The following is a 16,260-nucleotide window of genomic DNA, read 5'->3' on the forward strand; positions in this document are numbered from 1 at the left end:
TTAGTCACACAGGCCTTCCCGAGTCCCCATGAATGTAGGACACTCACTGTTTTTCTTTATTACAAAGCCCTGTTCATCTGCTTTTAAATATAATTATGCACTTCCAGTTTTGTTTATTGCCTGTGTCTTTCCCAATAGGCTGCACCTGTGTGGGGGCTGTGAGTATGTCTGTTTCTTTCACTATTGTAACCCAACACATAACACAGTATTTGGCTCAACAAATATCTAGGTGTGGCAGTGCACCACGTAAGAGATTTGGGCTGATGCTAGCAGTCAGCCTGCCATCGTAGCAGCATCCAAAGGAGAAGTGCTGTGCCCTAAGGACTGACCCTCTGGGTCTTTCTGCAAATCATATCCCAGCCTATTGCTATGGGCTAGGATTGCACATAGTGGTCCATCGTCTAACTCCTTCTGCTCTGATTCATTTTATCAAACAACTCTTTAATTGTAACTTGCTTTCTATTTAATAAAAGGAAAGAAAGTGCTGACAGATGACTTGATTATCTTACTCTTTTGGTACCTATATCTATTTGGTGACTTTGGTTAGTTTCATTTTATCCATAAACTAAAATGAATTCCTTGGGAACTGAAAACCTTATCAACATTTTGAACTTGGAGGACTGACAGTCGGGCTCTGAACTGTGGTTAATGAACTCATGTATACACTTCTCAGGGGTCCCAGGCAGCCAGCAGACATTCCCTGGCAACACTTTTTTCTTCCTGAGCCATCTTTCAAACTTCCACAGTCACATGCTATTCAGCACATGAAGACTGCTGTGGAGATGCAGAATCTCATTAACTCTAGTGGTGTCAGGAACACTTCAGTGCTCTGTGTCCCTCTCAGAGAGGGTGCCCCTGGAGAAAAAGGAAGAGAGCTAGCACCTGGCACTCCTCGGCCTTCCTCCCACTCTGGGCTTCAATCAGATTTGCACACAGCTGCTCTGCTGGATGTTCCGAGAGGTGTTCATCCCTTGTGACTGATATGCACAGAGGAAATGGGGTTGTAGCTGAGCTCCAGCTGCCACTCTCAGCAGAGTGGCTTCACACTGGCACTGAGCAAGTAGCTCTGGTGGAATGTCAGGGAGGGCTCAGAAAGCATTCTCTTCTAAGTGGGCATTGAAGATTTTCCTTTCAAGTTGATGTTGCTGCCCTTGGTCTTGCCATTTATCTCCTTGAAATGTTCTACTTGTTTACATCATTTTACTACTAATTTTCCATGACATACTTTTGGCAGCTAATGGCCCCTCTGTCCATGCCATGCAGGTGTACTGGCACTCCAGTGCTCACATTCTTGGGGAGGCCATGGAACTTTATTATGGAGGCCACCTGTGCTACGGTCCGCCCATTGAAAATGGATTTTATTATGACATGTTCATTGAAGACAGGTAACACACTGAATACTGGCTTGTGAATGCATGTGTTTCAATTTTATTGTGTTTTAATGGTTACATACTAGCTTAGTAACTTTATACTGTTGACCCTTACATAATGTGGGATTGGGGCACTGATGCCCATGCAGTTGAAAATCTGAGTAAAACTTGTGATTCCACCTAAACTTAACTAATAGCCCGTTGTTAGCTAGAAACCTTAATGAAAACATAAACAGATGAGTACCACATACTTTGTATCTTATGTGTATTATATACTGTATTCTTAAAATAAGCTAGAGAAAAGAGATGTTAAGAAAATCATAAGGAAGGGAAAATATATTTACCATTCATTTAGTGGAAGTGGATCGTTATAAAGCTCTTCATCTTCACATTGAGTAGGCTGATGAGGAAGTGGAGGGGTTGATCCTGCTGCCTCGGGGTAGCAGAGGCAGAAGAAAATCCACATATAAGTGGACCCATGTAGTTCTAACCTTCATTGTTCAAGGGTCAACTGTTTTGCATAATATGGCATAGATTGGTTGACCAATTTTGAAAATTATTTTTTGTTTAGATGGTCTAAGCCATTTAACTAAAAATTATTTTTAGTCAAATCTAGATTCAAGAGGTACTTCTAAAATTGTTTTTTGTTTTGTTTTGTTTTGTTTTGTTTTTTTGTCCCCAGAAGAATATGATATGCTGTTTATCTAATCTTGGACTTGCTAGAGCATGGTATTAATTAAGACCAGAATCGAAAGCTTAATTCCTAGGGAGAGCTTAGTTTAATTTGCTCCATGATAATCAAGGGCATCATTAACCTCAGCCAAGCATCTCACATAGTTGAGTGCCAGACAGGGATGTTTCACAGAGGCTTCACATTCCATAGACCTATGCTTGAATCATTAGCAAACAGCCAGCCCCGTCCAACTCCTGCCCTGAATTCCTCAGCTTTTAAGGGTACCTCCAGTTGGCACAACCAAAACCTCTGATCCTTCTACTTCCTCCCTGCTCTTCACCACCACCCCACCATCCAGTTCTGCCAGTGTTATCTCCTAAATAGTTCTCCCACGCCCCTCTCCTTCTCTCACTTCTGCCTTAACTTGGCCCCATGGCGTCTCTGGCCTGGATGACTGTGGTGCATTTTATCTTTACCTTCTCCTGCACACCGCTTAATGACCTCCCCAACCAAGCACCCAACGCTCTGTAGCTGCTACTTAGAGACTTGTCCAGTCTGAATCACTATTCCTCAACAACCATGAACTGTGTTTACCTATACCACTTCTGATCTCAAAGGTGTGGGGTTTTTTTCCACATCAACAGCCAGTGCTCCAACTCTCTGGACACCCACTAGGTGTCTAATGATTGAACTCAATTCTGACACTGTCTACCCTGAGTTAGTGCAGATCCCCCAGGTCAAGGGCTCAGTCCCACAAACTGCCCCCAATTCAGATGCCAGCTGGAAGTCTGGGTCTTCCATACTTTTGACCTACAGGTTACAAATCGGGAGTTTCCATGACCCCATCCTTGGGTTCAATAATTTGTTAGGCTAGCTCCCAGAACTCAAGAAGGCACTTTACTTACCTTACCAGTTTATTATAATGGATGGTACAAAGGATAGAGATGAACAGCCTGATGGAAGAGGTGCTTATGGTGAGGTATGTGGGAGGGGGTGCAGAGATTCCATGTGTCTCTGGGCACCATGCCCCAAGCACCTGGATGTGTTCAACAACCTGGAATCTCTGTGAATCTCGTTTAGGGCTTTTTATGGAGGTTTCATTGTAGAGGCACAATTGATTCAATCATTGACCATTGGTGATAATCCAATCTCTAGTCCCTCTCCTCTCCCCGAAGGAGGCAGGTAGGGGTACTGAAATTCCCAACCCTTTAATCATGCATTGGTCTTTCTGGTGACCAGTTCCCATTCTGAAGCTACCTAGGGGACCTAGCCACCAGTCATCTCATCAGCACACAAAAGACACTCGTATCACTCCAGAGATTTCAGGTTCTTAAAAACCCTATGCCAGAAATCTGGATGAAGACCAAATATATGTTTGTTATTATATCACAGTATCACATCCAGTTCATCTCTTGTTAACATGGCTCCAGTATTCATTCAACAAGATGTTTTTGCTCCCTGCTGTATGCTCTGTGGTGGGTGCTGGTGATTCGGCAGTGAAGGAACCAGTCTGTCCTCATGGAGCTAACAGTCTGGTTGGGGGAAGACAGCAAATGCACAAGCAGCCATCTGCTGCCTGGTGGTGATGAATATAGGAACACCAGCCAGGTGTGGGAGGTGTGTGCCATAACAGGCAGGTGGGCAGGAAGGGGCAGATGGCATTGAAGCAGACCAGAGTAGAGGGAGGGAGCAAGCCCTGAGGACAGGGATACTTATGACATCTGCAGGGAGAAGGTTCCAGGCCTCTGTGGGACTGTCCTGATGTGGGGATATGTGTGGCTTATTTGAGGAGTGGCAAGGAAGCCAGTGTGGCAGGAGGGAGTGAGCACTGACCAGGGGGTGATTCAAAGGAAGTCAGTCCATGCATAGTGGAGGCTCAGTGCTGCTAGGAGCACCGGGACTCTGCAGTCCACACAGATCTCTCCCAGCCTTGGTTCCATAGCCAGTGATGGCAGGGACATGATGAGCACTCCATCTGGCTCTTGAGCAAAACTAAAGTATGTGAAGGATAAGGAAGACCGCACAGAAGAACCAGCCTCAAAGGAGCTCACAGTCCACCTGGATGTCTCCTAGCAGGGCTTCCTGCTCACCTTGCAGCAGAGGAGAAATGAGGCAGGTCGTGGCACCCGTTGATGCCCTAGTCTCCCTCTTTGAGACGCAAGAGTAGTGACCGTATGAATGTTTGACTTTCTGAAGTCCTAGAACAATAAGACTTACCAGATTCAAGTTAGAAAATGTGTCACTGCTGAGCCTTCAGGACAAAGGAAAGAGGGAATGCATAATGTCTGGAAGATCAATGTCAGTTCTCTGCTCTTCTTTTTAGAGCAGTGTCCAGCACAGAATTGTCAACCCTGGAGAATATATGTAAAGCCATCATAAAAGAAAAGCAACCTTTTGAAAGACTAGAAGTCAGCAAGGAAATCCTCCTGGAAATGTTTAAGGTAACTTGGGGAAACTCCTAAACATCTTACTAGGAATATTAAAAATCCATGTAGACTAGCTTCTCCACCTTCCCCCAAATAGTTAGCCATTGCTTACCAAATTGTTCTAATTCTGTTAAGCTACTGTGAGGTTGTTACCAGTTACTTGCTGTGGCATTTCCCTCCTCATCTATTTCCTGAACATTTTAGGGCAGACATAGGTAGGTAAAGGGCCAGGTGAATAATTTTTATATGTGTGTTTATAAATCTGATTAATTCTGAGTATTGTGAATATCTGTCCCCTAAATTCAACAATATTTATAATCCCATATAAAAGGCTGCCTTTTTCTCTTTGGGAGTTTTCTATTAACTTTTTTTTTTCAGATTTTAACCTAGAGTAATCTGTATAAAACGGTAACTTTCTCTATATTGTTTTGACCAATGTACTTAAATATATTCCTGATTTTATGTTTTAAAACATATGTATTGGAGAAAACATACATTTTTTGTTTGTTTGTTTGTTTGTTTGTTTGTTTTTTGAGATGGAGTCTCTCTCTGCCTCCCAGGCTGGAGTACAGTGGCACTGTCTCGGCTCACTGCAACCTCCGCCTCCTAGGTTCAAGTGATTCTCCTGTCTCAGTCCCTCAGCTGGGACCACAGGCATGTGCCACCATGCCTGGCTAATTTCTGTATCCTTTTTGTAGAGACGAAGTTTTGCCATGTTGACCAGGCTGGTCTTGAATTCCTGACCTCAAGTGATCTACCCACCTCAGCCTCCCAAAGTGCTGGGATTACAGGCATGAGCCACCACACCCAACCAAAAACATATATTTTGAAAACACAATATTATTAGTTTTGTGGGCTTTAATAAAAAATAGAGTTGGTTTTGGTAAAAGGTTGCAGTATTCTTTTGTGTGCAGTAAAATATATAAAATTTACCATTTAATCATTTTTAAGTATACAGTTCTGTGGCATGAAGTACATTTACAATGTTGTCAATCATCAACACCATCCATCTCCAAAGCTTTTTATCTTACCAGGCAGAAACTGTGTACCCATTAAACATTAGCTCCCCATTCCGCCCCTCCACCCCGGCCCCAGCCCCTGGCCACCACCATTCTACTCTCCATCTCTGAATTTGGTTCCTCTAGGCACTTCATATCAGTGGAATCATGACAATATTTGTCCTTTTGTGACTAACTTGTTTCACTCAGCAAAATGTCCTCAAGATTCATCCATGTTTTATGTTTTTTTATTTTATTTTTTATTTATTTGTCTTTTGGAGGTGGAGTTTTGCTCTTTTTGCCCAGGCTGGAGTGCAATGGCGCGATCTCAGCTCACCGCAACCTCCTCCTTCCGGGTTCAAGCGATTCTCCTGCCTCAGCCTCTCGAGTAGCTGGGATTACAGGCATGCACCACCATGCCTGGCTGATTTTTGTATTTTTAGTAGAGATGGGGTTTCTCCATGTTGCTCAGGCTGGTCTTGAACTCCCAACCTCAGGTGATCCACCCACCTCGGCCTCCCAAACTGCTGGGATTACAGGCGTGAGCCACTGCGCCCGGCCTCATCCATGTTTTAGCATGTGTCAGAATCTCCTTCCTTTATAAGGTTGAATAATACTCCATTGTACGAATAGACTACATTTTGTTTACCCATTCATCCATCTATAGACACTTGGGTTGCTTCTACCTTTTGGCTACTATTGTGAACAATGCTGCTGTGAACATGGGTGTGTAAAGTTCTGTTTGAGTCTCTGCTTTACTTATTTTGGGAATATACTTAGAAGTGGAATTGCTGGATCCTATGGCAATACTGGTTTTAAGTTTTTGAGAACTCGCCATACCGTTTGGTGCAGTGGCTGCACCATTTCACAGTCCACCAGTGATGCACAAGGGGTTCAGTTTTCCCACATCCTTGCCAACACTTGTTTTGTTTCATTTTTGTTTTATAGACATCCTAATGGTTGTGAAGTGGTATCTCATGGGGGTTTTGGTTTTGATTTGCATTTCTCTAATGACGTAGTAATGTTGAGCATCTTAATGTGCTTATTGGCCATTTGTGTTTTTTCTTGAAGAAATGTCTTTGGAGAAATGTCTGTTCAGCACTTTTGCCCATTTTCAATTAGCTTTTTGTATTTGAGTTAAAAGAGTTCTTGGATGTATTCTGAATATCCATTTCTTAACAGGTATGTGATTTGCAAATATTTAATTCTGTAGGTTGCCTTTTTTTGCAGCTACTTTTAAGAACTGAGCACTGTCTTTGTTAAGGAAAATGATTTGATGTGAATATATAGATATGAAACAGTTAAATCATACAGATACAGATTTTTCTCCCAACAACTACCTCCTTTAAGTAGTTATATAATATAAAGTGCCTTGTATACCCTGATAATAGTGATGCAGACAGAAAAGAAAGGAAAAGGAAAAAAAAAAAAACCTTAGTTTTATAAATATATCATCATTACTATAAACTTTGCTTTTGTTTTTATACAAATAATATAGCTGTGTCCTTGTCAGAATTTTATTGATTAATGTAGTTAAAATTAGATCTTCTAGAACAGTACTATCCAATAGAAACATAATGGAATCCACAAGTCTGAGCTACATGTGTAACCTTAAATTTTATGGCAGCTACATTTTAAAAGTAAAAGTTGCAATTAATTTTAAGAAATGTTTTAACCCAATATATAAAAAGTATCATTTCAATGGTAGCCAGTATAAAGAATGATTAATGAATGATTTTATTCTTCTTTTTGCAACATTATACTTCCTAAGTCCAGTGTGTTTTATACTCACTGCATACCTTCTTTCAAATTAGTGGCATTTGAAGCCAGGTGCGGTGGCTCACACCTGTAATCCCAGTACTTTGGGAGGCCAAGCAGGCGGATCACTTGAGGTCAGGAGTTTGAGACCAGCCTTGCCAACATAGTGAAACCCAGTCTCTACTAAAAATGCAAAAATTAGCCAGGCATGGTGGTATGGTACGTGCCTGTAATTCCAGCTACTTAGGAGACTGAGGCAGAATCACTTGAACCAGGGAGACAGACATTGCAGTGAGCCAAGGTGGCACCACTGTACTCTAGCCTTGGTGAGAGAGTGAGACTTCTGTCTCAAAAAAAAAAAAAAAAAAAATTAGGGGCGTTTGACATGCCCAGTAGCCACGTGGCTTGTGGCCTCCATGCTGCATGGTGTAGCTCAAGGCTGTGAGCTGTTTGTATCCCTCGTGTCTCAGCACCTAGAACATCAGTAGCTGCTCTTTCAATGTTTCTTGAGAAAAAGTAGAGTTGTTTTCTTCATTTAAACATTGTGTGTAATAATGTGTAAATATATTTTTCTTTGTAGTACAATAAATTTAAATGCCGCATTCTGAATGAGAAGGTTGACACTGCAACTACCACAGTGTACAGGTTTGTGTCCACACATGTTAAACGCTGCTCAGTGGTAAACTTGAAGGTGTTAGCAGTAGAGGCAGAGTTTGTTTTCTGGTTGGAGATCTATTTTTCAAGTTGTGTAGTTGATACTCTACTTTAGTTACAATCTTCAAAATGTTTTCACTAAAGAGAAATGATTATTTTCCCCTTTTTAATAATCAGGACACTACTGAGACCCATATTTTGTTTTCTGGGTGTCAGCTATAACAGGATTTTTCTCCATGTGAGTGATACTGTTGGGAAAGGAGTTTCTATTTTGTCCTTCCATGTTCTTATTAATGTGGCAGTGGGGGCCATTACAGGCCATCTCCTCGGCAGTGATTCTCTGCCTCATACTTACTGTCCAGAGTGCAAGTGTAGAAGAGTCTGTCCCGTTGTCCAGAGTCCAAGTGTACAATCTTTATGCGTTAGCAGGATACTCATGATGAGACAAAAAGAAAATACTGGGAAACAAAGACAGGATCAAATGTAAGAGGAGGGAAGTGAAATTAATACCAGAATCACTTAGTTCTGTTCGTTTAACCTCAGGTTCCTGAGCACCTTTTTATTTATCCATGTTTATACACCTTATACATAATTGCTATTGTGTGTTCCATCCATCTGGGTGCTGCTAGGACCATCACAGTACCAGCTTAGAAGACCTGGTATTTATTTAATTACAACCACAGATATTCTCCCTTGTGGTACTTATTTTTCACAGTCAAGGACTTATGGTTCTCTGGTTTAATTGTACTGTAAGTAAAAATCATATCCCCTTTGTGCAAAGCTATGCACAGTGCATTTCTTAAAATTTAAAAATAAATGAAAATGTAGAAAACAGGCTCAGTTTTAAATTTCTGGCTTCTAATACTTGAGCTCTTGGGTTTTAGAACCTTACTTAGGTCAACGTTGACACTTTTTGTAGTTTTTCAATTTGAATGGCTTGTATTTAATTTTTGGGGAAAAAAGTAATTCTTTAGTGGATTTCTTTTTTTTTTTTTTTTTTTTTTAATTTTTTGAGATGGAATCTTGTACTGTCACCCAGGCTGGAGTGCAATGGTGCGACCTCAGTTCACCACAACCTTCGCCTCTCAGGTTCAAGCAACTGTCCTGCCTCAGGCTCCCAAGTAGCTGGGATTACAGGCACCCGCCACCACACCCAGCTAACTTTTTATATTTTTTAGTAGAGACAGGGTTTCACTCTGTTGGCAAGGCTGGTCTCGAACGCCTAACCTCGTGATCCACCCGCCTTAGCCTCCCAAAGTACTGGGATTACAAGTGTGAGCCACCGCACTGGCCCTGTGGCTTTCTATTTAAAAGTTAGAGTACTGAAGCCTTTCATGCTAATTTGGCATTCCTTCCTTTCATCTGAATGTTGCTTACCAGCTCTCTCCCTAGAGAACAATACACAAAGACTGGCCATTGAAAGAGATGACATTTTTGTGTTTGTCAGTCTGTAAGCCAGTCCCTTTTTGTATTCATTGTAATTTAAGTTTTTAATCAGAGAATTGCATAGTTTCTTTCAGAAGATGTTCTGTGGTTTTGGAATCTAGTGGGCAGAGTGGACTCTGAGGCTAGATGAATCGCCTCTCTCCTTTACCCTAAATTAAAAATTTAATTTTTAATTATATGTGGCCTTGCCACATATAAATAAGTGAAGCTCTACCTAAAACATAGGATATTATGGCTTATAATGAATAGTCCAAAAAACTATAACTGTGCCTGAGCATGTCCTAAATATTTCATTATAGGTGCGGTCCATTAATTGACCTTTGCAAAGGTCCACATGTAAGACACACTGGAAAAATTAAAACCATCAAAATTTTTAAGGTAAGGATTGATTTTTTTTTTTTTTAATATAGTAAGCTTAAGGTGCACTAGCTATTAAGGGATTTCACTCATATCCTTTGTAGTCTGAACATCATGATATTTTAAAATATTTCGTTCTTATTTGACTAAAACTAATAAAATCATTTAGAACTTTGATAATTAGAGCACTATAGGTATTTTTTATCATTTTACCTTATTGTAAGTGTTATAACATTTCTTTTCCATATGATATTTTTTTTTATTATTTTTCTGAGACAGAGTCTTGCTCTGTTGCCCAGGCTGGAGTGCAGTGGTGTAATCTTGGCTCACTGCAATCTCCGCCTCCTGGGTTCAAGCGATTCACCTGCCCCAGCCTCCTGAGTAGCTGGGATTACAGGCGTGCACCACCACACCTGGCTAATTTTTGTATTTTTAGTCAAGATGGAGTTTTACCACATTGGTCAGGCTGGTCTCGAACTCCTGACCTCAGGTGATCCACCTGTCTCGACCTCTCAAAGTACTGGGATTATACGCATGAGCCACTGCACCTGGCTTTTTTCCTAGCTATATTAAAATGCTGTTCTGTATACTATGGTTTTCTCGAATAGCCCTGATGAATATTTGTCTGCATGTGAAAGTAATGTACTGCAGGATAAAGAAAACAGCAGAAGGGGATATGATGGTGTAATGGAGAAAACATCGCTCTGGGAATTAGGAGGCATGGGACTGACTTGGCAGTCCCAGCCTTTCTTGGCTTTGATTTTCTTACAGGTAAAATGGGGCTGGCTAATGGCACTGTTCTTAATCATTGACTGTAGGTCAGCAAGACTGACCTTTACTTCCCTGTACCTACTGTCTATTCTGCCCCGTCCTTGGTGATTATGATTCCTGCTTAGCGTTCCCTCCTTTCCGTGCACTGTCACTGTCATTCCTAGAATCCATAGCAGACTCTACATAATTTGCTGGTTAATGGTATAATTTAGGCTGGGAAGGTTTAGTTAGAATCCATTTTAAGATTGTTCCCAGCACTACAAAAAGTCTTCTTTAAGCTTTGTTGATTTTGTTTGTTTGTTTGTTTGATTGATTTTGAGACAAGGTCTTGCTTTGTCACCCAGGCTGGAGTGCAGTGGCACAAACACTGCTCACTGCAGCCTCAGCCTCCTGGGCTCAAGCAGTCCTCCTGCCTCAATCCCCCAAGTAGCTGGGATTACAGGCATGTGCCATCATGCCTGGCAAATTTTTGTATTTTCTGTACAGATGGGGTTTAGCCATGTTGTCCAGGCTAGTCTCAAACTTCTGAGCTCAAATGATCTGACCACCTTGGCCTGCCAAAACTGCTGCGATTATAGGCATGAGCCATGGCTCAGGGCTGCTTTGTTGGTGTTATAGTGGAAAATTGCGTTCATATTTAAGAGCGGTTTTACTTACAACCAAACGTTTGATATATTTACCAAAATCCTGTTTGATATTTAGAATTCCTCAACATACTGGGAGGGCAATCCCGAAATGGAAACATTGCAGAGGATCTATGGAATATCCTTTCCTGATAACAAGATGATGAGGAACTGGGAAAAGTTCCAAGAGGAAGCAAAGAACCGAGATCACAGGAAGATTGGGAAGGTATGCCCCACATTTTATATCACTAGAGAGATGTAATCATAAACCAACATAGGAATGTTTCTGTCTCACAAAACTAAGTTGCTTTAATAATAAGATTTCTTCTTCTTCTCTCCTATTTTGCTGGCACTCATAGTCTGCTGCTGAGTTCTTCCATTTTGATACCCCAGATGTCTTCTAGCCTCTTTCCTTCCTATATCTTTTATTAATTTTTGAAAATTGTACCCTTCTCTTATTTTTGTCATGATATAAAAATGAAGTTGTTTTTGGTGAAACCCCATCTCTACTAAAAATACAAAAAAAATTAGCCGGGCGTGGCAGCACGTGCCTGTAGTCCCAGCTACTCGGGAGGCTGAGGCAGGAGAATCACTTGGGCCTGGGAGGCGGAGGTTGCAGTGAGCCAAGATTGCGCCACTGCACTCCAGCCTGGGCGACAGAGTGAGACTCAGTCTCAAAAAAAAAAAAAAAAAAAAAGTTGTTTTTTACATTCTGTGCACTTTACAGCATCCTTTGTATCTGGGAGACAGAGCAGCATGTAGAAGGAAAAAATCAGATTGGAAAGCAGCTAGGCCTGAGCTTTAGGCCCAGTCCTTGTACTCACTAGCTGTGTTAGATGATGGGCAAGCTCTGTGTCCTTGTCTTCCTTGCTGGGTAGCCTTGCAGGGTGGCTGTGAAGACAGAAACTGGATGATGGTGCCTGGTACAGGGCAGGCTCTCAGTAAGTGACAGCCATGATGATGATCATCATCACTTAAAGCCTACCTCCTGCAGTGAACTTTTTTGGTCTTTTTACCATGTTGTCTCCCCATGAGTGCCATACTCCAAGTGTGCCAAGTAAGAAAATTAGCAGAAAATAGCTGAAGGTGACATAAAAGCTAAGTTCAAAGCTAATTAGCCATAAATATGAGTGGAAATTTTACATATATTTAGGTATAAGTGTTGAATGGCCTTGGAATGTCTATTACTAGAGAAGATAGAAATAACTGAGTATTATATGTTTTATTCCCAGCATATCGTGTGTGTAGTAAATACTAAGCAATAGCAGATGACATTTGAAATGCAATTATTTTTTCAATCTAGGAACAAGAACTTTTCTTTTTCCATGATTTGAGTCCTGGAAGCTGTTTTTTCCTTCCCAGAGGAGCCTTCATTTATAATACACTTATGGATTTCATACGAGTAAGTTAACTTTAAAATGTTTTATTCTTATTCAATTCCAGTTTACATTTTTACTATTTTCTCTTATAATAAAATGGTCAAGCATTTCCATTAATTTTACTTTGGTAACATTAATAAGAATTTTGAGGTTAAAAGTGAGATACTGGCCAGGCGCGGTGTCTCACTCCTATAATCCCAGCATGTTGTGGGGCCGAGGTGGGCAGATCACCTGAGGTCAGGAGTTCGAGACCAGCTTGACCAACATGGTGAAACCCTGTCTCTACTAAAAATACAAAAATTAGCCGAGTATGGTGGTACATGCCTGCAATCCCAGCTACTCAGGAGGCTGGCAGGAGAATTGCTTGAATGCGGGAGGCAGAGGTTGCAGTGAACCGGGATTGTGCCACTGCACTCCAGCCTGGTGACAGAGCAAGACTCCGTCTCAAAAAAAAAAAAGAAAAAGAAAAAAAGTGAGATACTAGATTGTGCCTTCTAATAATAACATGGAGATAATTTCTGTTTTCCCTGAATACATTCCTGGATTTCATAAAATTCACTTTTTGTCCATATTAGTTTCTAAAGCATGTAGAATATAAAGGTAAGCATTAGACTAAGTGTGGCACTCCCTGTGAAAAAAGAAAGGAGAAAGTGTCGTCTCTGGCACAGAGTGTTAAACCATGAAGCATTGCTTCTCCAAATGTGCTCCATGGGCCGCTGGTGCTTCCCTTTGCCTATAGCATGACTCCCAGATGATTTGGCAGCTCCAGAGGAAAGAGGAAAAAACCAATAGAGCAAAATACCTGCTTGTAATACAAGTTCGTAGATGGGAAGGTCTTTAGTATTTACATGATAAGGACTGTGTAGATAGTGTTCAGAGGTGATCCAGGTGGACTACTAGGATTACATTTCCATTCTTGCACTGTTCTGTCTTTCCTATAATCATTACCTAAATTTTTCATTTACTTAGTTTTTTATGTGCCTACCACTAATTCATGCTCAGATTTCTCTCAAAAGCTACAAATCTGCTTGCAACATGTTCTGCAATGATTCAGGTAATTGCTCAGTAAATTTTTTTTCAAATTTGGTCCTACTCCAGAGTTAACTTGCTACTAAGATTCTTGCAAACTGATGTCTTAGGACTTCTTTTCGTCGTCATCTTGGCCACTCCCCTCATGTCTCTTCCTATGCTGAGTCCCTTTTCCTGGTCTCTGTCTATCCCTTCATTGCTTATCTTTAATTCTCATTTGGGGATCACTGTCTTCAGTAACTTTCTGAGAAAAGAATACATGGCATGTGGCCTGTGCTGGTTATTCTCTGTTTGCTTCTCCAGTCTTGTTCTCCTTCCTTTTCTTCTTGTGCTGTGTTCCTGGAGGCTGACCTCTATGGATTCTATCACCTGGGGTACCTATCTTCCAGTAGGGGCTGGCCAGGGTGAGGCTGTAGGAGATCAGAGGGCAGGGGGAGAGACTTGAAGAATCACTGAAGATTATCAGAGATTTAGATTTAGACAGGTGGTGATGACCATCACAGCTGCTGATTTGGATGTGCTATATTTTCTGAAAAATCAACATGGCCCCTGGCACCTTGTACTCTCAAGTTGGGAGTACAACAGATGGAGAATGAACAGAAAGCCTTTACGGTGGCATTGAGGGGATCTCTTATTTTTTATAGATGCAAGACAGATGTGGCTGATGAACAGGAGCAGGGCCTGATTGTGCGGGTCACCAAATTGTAAAGCCATTTAAATACACAAATCCAATGATCTCTTATTCTAAGGTAAGGGCGGTGGTTGGGAAGGCATGGGTCCCTGAGGCTTGGAATGGGAATATTTGACAGACACAGACGACACTGAGAACTTTGAATTTCTAGATACCTTTGTCTGAAGGAATTGGCCTTACCATGAAAAAAACCTTTTAGGGAACTCAGCTGGTTTTTCTGTTGGTTTTTTGTTATTACAGTCATGTCTCTTCCCATATCTATTAATATTATATGCCAAATATTATATTTAATTTAAGTGTAGAGGCTCTAGGTGATGTTATCTCCCACTGGAGCATTCACCCTCTGCCAGTATTAAAGACTGATCATTCAATTCAGTCAGAGATTGCACTGGGTTAGGGCTGGTTTCCATTTTATTAAGATTCAACCTACTTTTCATTCCTGTTTCTAGGCCATGACCCCCTTGGGTTTCCAATTGACTGGCTGGTGGGTCTATGTCTTTTCAGCCCCGAAGGACTGTAGGGAAGCCCATTCTACTCTTCCAAAGTGTTCTATTCTTAACAAATAATTCCAAGGCTCATCTAATTACTCCATTGGCTCAAAAATCCAAGATGTCGTCTGAATCAGGCCTAGATGCAGATGAGGCTCCTCGGGTGCAATTTCTTGGGAACAGATTATCAAGTACATTTCCTCTACATGTTAAGACCTGTGAACTAAAAGCACAAGTTATGTATCAGCCACCTCATCCTCCCATTTCCCTCACGTTATAAAATGGTGCTTGAGGAAAATAATGCAGTGGATAGTCTTATTCAAAAAGGAGTGGGGGAGAGTAGGAGGCACATAGTAGTCACCGTCTGTAGAAATTCTGGTGTCTACCAGTCGTCACTGCCCCAGGGTTGAAAGATACATTTTGATGAAGATCCAGTTTTGCTCTGCCTGGCTGTGATTCTGCCCTCTGAGTCTTCCTTTTTCTTCCATAAGAAATGACCCATGTGTGCCTTGGGGTAGCTTTCTTCTTCTTCTTCTTTTTTTTTTTTTTTTTTAATTTTATTTATTTATTTGTTTGTTTGTTTGTTTGTTTGTTTGTTTTTGAGACAGAGTCTCGCTCTGTCACCCAGATTGGAGTGCATTGGCGCCATCTTGGCTCACTGTAACCTCCTGCCTCCCAGATTCACGCCATTCTCCTACCTCAGCCTGCCAAGCAGCTGGGATCACAGGTGCCCACCACTACGCCAGGTTAATTCTTTGTATTTTTAGTGGAGACAGGGTTTCACCATGTTAGCCAGTGTGGTCTCAATCTCCTGACCTCGTGATCCGCCTGCCTCGGCCTCCCAAAGTGCTGGGATTACAGGCGTGAGCCACTGCGCCCGGCCTGGGGTAGCTTTGTTCTCAACCTGATACCTTCCTGTAGAAGGCTGAGGGGGTCCAAAGCCCTCATTTCATTTTGTGCCGTCTTTCAATCTAAGCTAGTACAATTCCTTTAAAAACTTTGTGAGTCCTTTTATATAAATTTATCATCAACATGGTTAGATAAAAGCCACATCCACATCTTTCTGACACAGATCCTTCTTTACCTAGGAGGCTACTGTGAGACAACAGTACACAGCAGAGTCTTCAAAGACTTCGTGTTTAACTGAAAGGGTCTACAAAGCCTAAGACTTTCAGACGGCTTACTAGGTGCACTTACAGTAGATCATTCTGAGGTTTTCACAGAGTGTCTTACAGCCCCAACCTTAAGGTCTTTACCCTAAGGTTATGCTTTGATGATTATAATCTGAATTTGATCCATGTCCTGAAGCCTCCTGAGTCTTTTTTGGGACAGTCTAAGGATAAGAAGGTTTCATTTTTGAACCCAGCAGGTCCTGGTGGCTTTATATTTCCTCTAAACTTGGCTTTAAAAGTTAATTAGTTTCACCTTTGGTTTATACCTCTTGTCTTGTATTTTACCATAGGGAACCAGAAATCCGTTGTCACTTTCTACATTCTGCCTGGACATCTCCCCAGCTAAATCCATGAGTTCTTTGGGTACCCTTTCTGTTTTCCGTGTTACTTCTGGTGACAGTGTTACCCACCATCTGTTTCTGGCA

At 41.5% G+C, this 16,260-nt stretch overlaps 1 protein-coding gene across 7 annotated transcripts in view; it reads left to right on the plus strand.

Annotated features, from left to right (window-relative positions):
* TARS3 (threonyl-tRNA synthetase 3) overlaps window positions 1–16,260 on the plus strand; it is a 78,747-nt gene that overhangs the window by 11,157 nt on the left and 51,330 nt on the right. For 5 of the 7 annotated variants that reach the window (XR_011626047.1, XR_011626048.1, XR_011626049.1 and 2 more), the window contains exons 6-11: window positions 1,264–1,385; window positions 4,372–4,484; window positions 7,806–7,870; window positions 9,625–9,703; window positions 11,156–11,302; window positions 12,380–12,478. Coding sequence is in view for 4 of the 7 variants with exons in the window: in XM_071100542.1 (XP_070956643.1) it covers window positions 1,264–1,385; window positions 4,372–4,484; window positions 7,806–7,870; window positions 9,625–9,703; window positions 11,156–11,302; window positions 12,380–12,478 (625 nt within the window). In the remaining 3 variants the exon portion in view is untranslated. Of the gene's footprint in view, window positions 1–1,263; window positions 1,386–4,366; window positions 4,485–7,805; window positions 7,871–9,624; window positions 9,704–11,155; window positions 11,303–12,379; window positions 12,479–16,260 lie in introns of all 7 variants that reach the window. The other 2 variants (XM_071100544.1, XM_071100545.1) reach the window with 1 other exon arrangement.

This window comes from Macaca nemestrina, chromosome 7, assembly GCF_043159975.1.
Source record: "Macaca nemestrina isolate mMacNem1 chromosome 7, mMacNem.hap1, whole genome shotgun sequence".
Taxonomy (NCBI): domain Eukaryota; kingdom Metazoa; phylum Chordata; class Mammalia; order Primates; family Cercopithecidae; genus Macaca; species Macaca nemestrina.